Source organism: Anarrhichthys ocellatus, unplaced genomic scaffold (genome assembly GCF_004355925.1).
Source record: "Anarrhichthys ocellatus isolate YVR2014 unplaced genomic scaffold, GSC_Weel_1.0 scaffold6, whole genome shotgun sequence".
Lineage (NCBI taxonomy): Eukaryota > Metazoa > Chordata > Actinopteri > Perciformes > Anarhichadidae > Anarrhichthys > Anarrhichthys ocellatus.
Window position 1 is genome coordinate 4,965,823 of NW_022280036.1, and position 9,133 is coordinate 4,974,955.

The 9,133-nt window shown below is 40.2% G+C and overlaps 1 protein-coding gene across 1 annotated transcript in view; it reads left to right on the plus strand.

The window, feature by feature from the left end:
* ush2a (Usher syndrome 2A (autosomal recessive, mild)) overlaps positions 1-8,896 on the plus strand; it is a 120,259-nt gene extending 111,363 nt beyond the window's left edge. Inside the window, exons 58-59 of the mRNA XM_031846206.1 lie at positions 7,420-7,643; positions 8,487-8,896. Of these exons, the coding sequence (XP_031702066.1) occupies positions 7,420-7,643; positions 8,487-8,855 (593 nt within the window). The 3' untranslated portion in view covers positions 8,856-8,896. The remainder of the gene's footprint in view (positions 1-7,419; positions 7,644-8,486) is intronic.
* The last annotated feature ends 237 nt before the right edge of the window (positions 8,897-9,133 follow it).

The following is a 9,133-nucleotide window of genomic DNA, read 5'->3' on the forward strand; positions in this document are numbered from 1 at the left end:
TGTGTGTGTGTGTGTGTGTGTGTGTGTGTGTGTGTGTGTGTGTGTGTTTATCATTGCCAAAAGCCCCTCATCAATGATGGGTAGCAAATGGCCAACAGTAGTGCATTCCAAACAGCAGCGTCTGGCTGCTTTAGAAGATCGAGTACTCTCTGAACACAGGAAGACATTTCTCTCTCTGTTAATGTATTTATGATGATGGCTTTTCTATTAGGTTTACTTTAATGACTGGCAAGAATAAAACCAGAGGCTGTCAGGAACACAGAGATGAGGACAATCTGCTGTGTTTTGTGTGTGCGTGTGTTTGCCTTTGTGTTATTTTTGATTCTGTCGCAGTTAATCATTGTGGATTTATCAAAAGTGTACGAGTTGAAAAATATTAAAAGACATAACTTCCAGGTATGAGCAGGGAGAGTATTGAACTCGCATGAACAAGACCACCCACACAAAGAGACCTTGACATTTTTACTACTTTGCTAAAAGTGACGACTAAAGGATGAAGTTACAATGGAATCGTGCTACATACTTCTGCATAACTGTGTTTTACAATCATTAAAACCTTTTGTTCAACTGTTATCCCTACACGACAGTGGCAGGATGTTTTACTCTTTATCCAACTAACGGGCGAGTCATGCTGCTGTTAAGGTCATAAGACAAAGGTGCCCATTATTGAATTTTTTGTGTGCCTTTGTTTTGAAACAAAGCTGTACACAAAGTTATCCAAACTAATGAAATGAGTGTGTCTCAGTTCTTTGTGAAAATTCCTCTTTGAATTCTGTCAATTTGTTGACGGCAACAAAAAGACTGAGCTGTCTGACACTTCTTTATGTCATTTGTTCCCTCACATCTTCTGCCAAAAGTTGTATTTGAGTTCAACGCAGGAAGTTTTCTCCTCTGGAGATGCACCCGCGGCTTGGAAGCATTAACGTGGACATATAGGTAGCCACTAGAGCAGTGGTTCTCAACCTTTTCTCATTTTTGGTTGAAAAAAAGATCATCAGTGTCTGATTTATTACTGTCAACACTGAAGATTGCATTGTTTAGGATAATGAAATTGAATAGCCTACTGAATACAAAATTCAGTTTATGAACTTACACTTATATTTTATTGAATATTTATTAAATAACTATTTTTCAAGGATTTTTTAATGGAGGCTAATTTTCAATATTTTTTCTAAATCTCACGTACCCCCATTTGAGAACCACCGCACTAGAGAACCTCTACTTGCTGGCCAGCACTTGCTTTGAACATCCTGGTGCTACATATGGCCTCTGCCACACCCGTAACTCACCAACTCTCAGATCACATTGATGCCAGTGATGGATAACATGAAGGAGGCGGTTCATGGGTCTTTGTGTTGTCAGCTACAATGTCTCTGGTAGGGTTGAGGAAAGAATTGGTGTAGGCAGTATGTGTAAGCATTGGAAAGTGGAAGGCATGTGGGATTACCTGTGAGGTGAATACATCTGCTCTGGAGTCTCCATGTGTGTCTGCTTTAAAAGATGTTATTAATTTAATCATTTTACATCTTTATGAATTGATAAAAGAGTTTGTTTCCGTAACTGACAAAAATGGTTATATCTCTCTCTATCTTCTATCTTACAACTTGCAGAACACTTGGCTTGTGTATAGATATTTTATTTCTTATTTTATTGTTGGTCATTGGTGCTTTTTGTATAACTTATATGTACACCTATCTTTTTCACTGCTTCTGTACATTACAGTCCTGTCTATCCTTTACCTTTATTTGTCCACCTTCCTTGTCCCTTGTCCTTGTCCCTTGTCTGTTATTTCTATTTCTGTATAAGTACTTAAGAGAGATGAAAAACAAACGAGTCATATTCCTTGTATGTCCACACATACTTGGCTAATTAAGGTGATTCTGATTCACGTGATATGTACTTGATAACCATACAAACAACACATGATTTTGGTGCATCCACAGGAGACTACGAAATACAGTATGTTATGTTCTTTATTTCTCATATCACATCTTTTAATAGTTTTTTCCTGTTTTATCCATTTGTCAAACTCTTTTAGTTGTTCATTTCTTTATCACAATGTCTATCTTCATCTCAATCCCCCTTCTCACACAGACACTTTAAACACACACCATGAACAGCTGCTTGCTGTGTGTCTCAGTTTTTAGTGAATCCCTGTAGAGTGGTGAAAATATAACTGCCACCAACGCATTTCCCTAAGCTCAACACACACATACACACACTGAAACAAACACTCAAGACTCATACAGCCAAAGATGCACACACACACATGCCCAGCTGGTAATGCTGTTGAGATGAATAAAAAAAAAGACGTCAGAAAGACAAGAGGACAACCAGTCAGCTGGGAAAAGAGTGTGTGCGTGTGCGTGTGTGTGTGTGTGTCTTTGATTATATATGTGTGTGTGTGTGCGTGTCTTTGATTATATATGTGTGTGTGTGTGCTTGCTGCCCTAACATCCACATGTGTGTGTCCACATGGGAACACTGTGCACTGTGTGAGAAAGTCAATCTACTGCGATTTCATCTCTCGACATGGCATATAGTCTGGCCCCTTTGGAGCACAAAGTGCGCGCACATACACACACACACACACTCAACACACAAACCCTCCCTCGTGCAGAGAGTGTGTGTGCATGTTTGTGTAGAGCCCAACCAACACTGGATATTTGAGGCTGATACTTTATTGAGAGTTTCATGAGAACTGATATAGTTGTTTTTAACAGATGCATAACAAACAATTGTGACCACCAAGATATTGAGCAGGATTTCAAAGCAGGAAATTAAATGTTTATCAACTATAAACAATAACTCAACAAAAATGCATAAATAGTGGAGCTGACATTCAATATATAGTGTATGGAAATATACCCCCATACATTTACATTTTTGAAAATCAGAACTATGAAAATGATATTCTGAACTATAATACATTAAATGAAAAGTGTATTACAGTGTGTACTCTACAAGCCTGTAGCATGACAATTCAGAATCTTTGATCGCTGAAATAGCCTGTCACAGATGACTCATTCATTTGTATGTATGAATACATATATAAATGTGTATTTTGCAGGTACTTTTTTGTTTCTGTTTATCAGATGCAAGATACAGTAAAGCTTTCTCCAACCAATATTCATGTCAACAGATTGAATTCAAATCAAAAACACATTTTCAAACATGTCTTTAGCGTGTCTTGTCTGCAATTATTTGTAACTTATTGACCGGCATATATGCCCGATACCAATATATTTTGTATATCTGCGATAAGCTTGCTCTTAAATAACGCTTTTATGTGCTTGATCCTTAATGTGTATGAGTGTCCAGATGTATGAAAGCTTCTTCAATGTGACTGTGTGTGTGCTTGTATGCATGAACACAGACTGAGTATGTGTGCACTTGCTTTGCACTTTGTGCCAAACCCCTTGTAATATATGCAGGTATTTAAAAGTGTTTGGTTTGTTTAAAGTTGTGGAGGGGTTTTGGTCTCCTAGAGAGCTCGGATAACTCTAATCCACAACACACATTTTTATCAGTAGTTCATTGGCAGGGCTAAATATTGACTTATCATTAAGTGGAATGACTGAAACCCTAATAATAATTCTCGTTGTCTAAGCACCTTGTGTTGACGCGGCGCTCCCGATGCTATTAACGAATGTATGCAAATCCAACGTAAATCTGAAGATTAGGGCTGAAGCGTTCTGCAATGCAAGAGAGAAAACAAGAGGTGTGTGATAGAATGTTGTCAACGCATACACTCACATGCATATGCATGCACAAACGCACACAGCTTACAGAGAGGAAGAGAAAATAGTAGGTGTGTGTTTCAAAACGGTAACACAAATGTACAAGCATGTCACACAAACCCAAACAGATAACGCTTACAAAGACAGGGATTGGATTTCTGCTGAATGGGTGATAATTCAGTAGTGAAGTTTAGCTGCAGAGCAGTAAACAAGCTAATGTAGACCTATAAACTGAATGGAGGCAGAGATAGAGAGAGCAATAGTGGAGGGGAAAGAGGAGGAGGAGGAGGAGGAGGAAATGAAGAACATGTAAAGATGATGGGAAGAAAATAGGGGGAAAGAGGAACAAGTAGAAATGTTGGAACAGAAAGAAGGGCAGATTAATAGTATGATGGGAAAAATAGTTAAATTAAAACATTGGGGATAGAAAAGGGATGAAGTAAAAGAAGGTAGAACATGGACTACAGAGGGAAGACAGACCGTTTTGAAGATTGGGAGATATAGGTGGAAGTAAGGGATGCGGCTAAAAAAGAATGATCAGAGAAAGAACAGATTGATGCGGAGAAGCGGCAGGAGATAACTCTTGAACTTCAGGTCACAGGTGATAAAGTTGCCATTTCCTAGAGTCAGAAGAAGCGAAAGGCAGAATCAAGATATGTAGTGTTTTTGAACAGAGCCATGTCGAACGATACATGGAAAGACAGTCTGACTGCTTGGGAGTAAATGGAAGTGAGACAAATAAAGTAAAAATTGTGAGCCACAGAGGGCCTGGCGTCCGGATGGGAGGGAGGAGTAGAGGTGAAGATGCCGAGAGGACGAGGGATGAGTGGAAGGAAGCTATTTTGGAAAAGTGTTGAGCTGTTTATTTGCGCGTCATTGAAGCTGAAGTAAGGCGCTGGGGGAATTGGCCACCAAGCCCCCACTCTGCAACAGCTGCCGCTGCTAAGTGAGTTACTAGCCGTCAGACTGCCTTTATGTCACACAATCACACACATACATACGCATGCATTTTCCTGTCACATGTTTCTTTCCTGTGATGGATGCGGTGAGGATATAATGCACTGCAACAGCACAGGAGAAAATATGTGCCATCCTCCACTTCTGGCCTTTAAGTGAAATGATTGCCTAAATGAACAGCTTTTCATGTGCGCAAAGAGTGAGCGCTGATTGGGTTGTTAAACAATAAGTTATTTATCACTCCACAACTAGCTGCAGCCCCATTAAAGGGCGAGGCCATGGTACAATGCAATGACTTAGTGTTTAATGTCTGCTGTCAAATAAAATGGGCAACACAGCTGGGGGTAGATAGTGCTACAGATCAGTATGTCATCGGCTGTTAGGATGAATTTGCTAAATACCTCATGAAAGTTAGATTATTTATAAATAAACTAAATAATCACGGGAGACCGAGGGGTTCTTATAACATTTCAGTCTGATTCAAAATGAGAAGCTTTTTTTTTCAATTGGACACTCATTAAAATACAATTTGTCCTTTTTCCATCAGCCCGGTTATGATATTTTAGTTGAGCTGTGTCGTGCCATGCCATGCTCATTTGTATTTTCAATGCATTCTCACAGTGGGGGGTTACTTTGCTGACTCGGTATCATAGCAGGACAATATTATAGTCCTAATCCATTGTATGGCCAAAGCTTGACAATCCTCCCCCTCAACTAAGCTAATACGCCAAAGTAACCGGATTGGCTCAACTTGTGTTAATGGGAGTGCCACTGGAGAGAAGGCACCAGGTCCCATATTAAAAAAAGTGTGATATTCATGTCTGGTTATGTCCCGTGGTCCGCCCTTCAAGTGCAGCTTGATCCGGTATGCCACAATGGAGCCAGGTCTCTGTAAAAATGTGGGCATAACAGTCACCAACGTGGTTTAGGCAAATTGTACTGCCACCGGACATAAGCCAGGAGCAGACTGGGTGGTGGAATCGCCTCAGGTCCTAGCTGGGTTAGCTCAGCTTCCATCTTGCCTCTCCTCCTGGGGCGGTCGACCCTGCTTTCAATGGCGTAAGTGGGGATCGCCTCAAGGTGCACTCCCCACAAATGAATCCCTTCTTCGATGTTGATGAGTGTATTCGGTCATATTCAATTTATTTTTGTATAGCCCAAAATCACAAATTGCAAATTTGCCTCAGAGGGCTTTACAATCTGTACACATTTGACATCCTCTGTCCCAGAACCCTCGCATCGGAACAGGAAAAACTCCCCCAAAAAAACCCTTTAACGGGGAGAAAAGAGGACGAAACCTTAGGGAGAGCAACAGAGGAGGGATCCCTCTCCCAGGATGGACAGGAGTGCAATAGATGTGATGTGTAGAACAGGATAACTGTTGCCATATGCCTTAAGTGCTTCAGTAATTAACACGAGAGGACAACAAATTAAGACAAAACTGTGGCGAAATTCATGGGAGTTACCGGCCGCAGCATGTACATACGACGCCGTTGCCATAGTATGATATGCATTTGTTTTTTTGTTTTGTAGCTCCTCTTTAAGAGCTGCTGCCAGTTTTGTGTCACCCTCATGTTTATTTTGGGGTATCACAATTGTGTGAAGGTGGAAATAAGTTCATGTAGTCAGTATATTAATAAAACATAACATAACTAACCTTAGTTACTCAACAAGAAGGACTTTATATGCCTATAGACTTCATTAGCAGCTTTTCTAACGAGAATAATGTATAACTTCTTGCGTTTCTGTAGAGGAAAATGATATTTTCTCGACCAAGAACAATTCTTTTGACTTAAAATGTACAGACACTTAAACAGTTTAAATTTGTCAATCATTCAAAGTGACTCAAATCATTTGAATTTGAAATATGAAGCGCTGGAGAATGTGGAGAAACATGGCTTGAAATTTGATATTCAGCTGCAAAACATTTACAGGGAAATGGAGTGATAGCATGTATTTTAAATGTCACCTTGCTGCTGAAGGTGAAGTGGTAGCAGAAAGACATCACCTATCACTGTCAGAGATGGCAGCTCTCAGAAAAACACACTTCCTCTCCCCCTGCACACTTTCGACAGCATAGCCTGAATATTACTGCTGTACGAAGAGATGAATACAGGAGAGGAAAAGAGGCGTACAGGGGAGGAGAAGAGGAAAGGGAGGATAAGAGTCGATAAGAGAAGATGCACACTAATATTTAGAGCAGCGTAAATACTGTTTCTGTGCAGACGGGAAAATAGAGGTTGAGGAGAAGACGAAACGAGAGTTTGGGAAGTGTAGAGGAGAGACAATACTGCATGGCCTGGATCTTTTTACAGTATGGAGAGAAGAGGAACATAAAACAAGAGGAGGCGAAGGGAAGGGATTGACGTAGGAGGAGAGGTGGAAGAGGAGGAAATATTAATAGGATGAGTAGTATTTGAGTATGGCGAAGCAGAGGATGACAAGAAGAGGTGATGATGAAAACAATCAAAGTGAGACACAAAATGGTGCTTTCACTGTTGAATGTAGAAATATAACCACAGCATGTAAATTATATAAATCTGTGTAATACATTTGTAGCTAATTTAAATATCCAGAACTTAAAACTGATTAATTAGAGAATTAAAAGACACACTCGTCTTGTGTAGTCTGTAAATGAGAAGTGGAAGGTGTTCCATAAAAGATAATTTCCTGCTACAGTACGATCAGAACAATAGCGTGATGCATGTTTTCTTATCCTTAGGTTTTGTCTGCTGTGGTCAGGAGTATATAAACTCTTCAACCTCTCTGTGCTGTGTGAGTAATGACGGATATCCCACCATGCACCCTGCTGGCAATGCCACAGTGACACTGCAGTGCTGTGGGTCAAAGGTCATACATCAGGAGGAGGAGTGCTGCAATGGGATTGGCTACGACCCTCAACGACACGTGTGTGCAGATGAACCCACACCCGGCCTGTTGATACAGGTATGTGAGAGAATGTGTGTGGTGTGTACAACTGTTTGTGTCTCTGTGTTTATGTCTCTACACACTATAGCAAATGAATGTCGAAGTTTGTGAAATCCTATGCTGTTTTATTTATGTTTTTTCTTAGACATATATGATATGTGAGGCACATCATCAATCACTTTTTAAAACGTCATTTGTTCTTAATACAATAGCTGTTTGACACATTCTATGTTATTTTTCATGTGTAGAGTTGTGCCATATGTCCTTTACATTTTCTCTGTGGATTAAATATCTACTAGAAGTGTTTCAAAAGCAGGTCATCTTCTAGCAATATTGGTAGATAGAATTTCTCTCTCTCTCTCTCTCTCTCTCTCTCTCTCTCTCTCTCTCTCTCTCTCTCCTTCCTTCTCCCTCTCCCAAACTCATTGTCACATCAGGAGTTGGGGATTGAGCCATTTTCCATTTATCAACTGGGGTCATGTGGTGTTTGTGTGTTCCTAAGTCAGCATGAAACAGGCACGCGCATACACACATACACAAACAGAGGCACACACACACACAGGGACAAAGGGTAGGAACTCTCATTAGCTCTAATGATGTCATTAAGGACCATGCTTACCACACACAAGCACGAACATAGCTACACGTATTGCATGTATTGTGTGTCAGAGACGGAGAGAAACACTTCAGAATTAGTAAAAGATAATAGTAAACTTCTATAAGATGAGTTTCTGTGGTAGTTGTGACAGTGTGCAGTGCAATCATGTCAACAAATCACTTACAGAAAATTAAGATTTTTAACCTCATAGTTACATTTTTTCTCTCCATCTTTAACTGTCTCTCCTTTCCACCTCTGTGCAGCACCAGTGTTTGCAGGGCGCCGTGTGTCCTGTAGCTGCAGCTTCTACAGCTTACTGTGGCTCGTGTGACCTCGATCCATCTACGAACGCCTGCACATGGGTCCTGTCTGCGCACAAACACCCTGATAAACCCTCCACAACATACTCACCTTCCCTCAACACCACTCATGAAACTCTCACTAGGGGCCTGTCTACAAATACAAACAGAAGTGATAACACATACAAAATGGCAGAGGCATACAGTCACACACACACTGAGAACCTGTGTCCATCTCATGAGGAGGTAGTGTACAGCAGAGATGCCAACAGATACACCTATACAGGTAATTGTGTGTGTTCGGTGGAAAACAATAGGCTAAACTTTAAATGACCAAACTTGTACTTTTCCATAGTAATTAGCATAGCTTATGTTTAATATGTTGATATATTTTTTTTTACCTTAACTTTTTGGACCTTAGTGCTGAGTGTCTTTGGTGACAAGACTATTTTTCTAATCACAAGGTCACAGCGACCGCAATTTGATACATTTGTTTTGCCATCAATCAAGTTTGCCTGTTTCATTATCTCTCTTTAAAAGAAAATGTTTGTACCAATCAATGCCTCAGGTTGCCTGATGTAATAGAGTTTTAAACCCTTTGCTTTGACCAT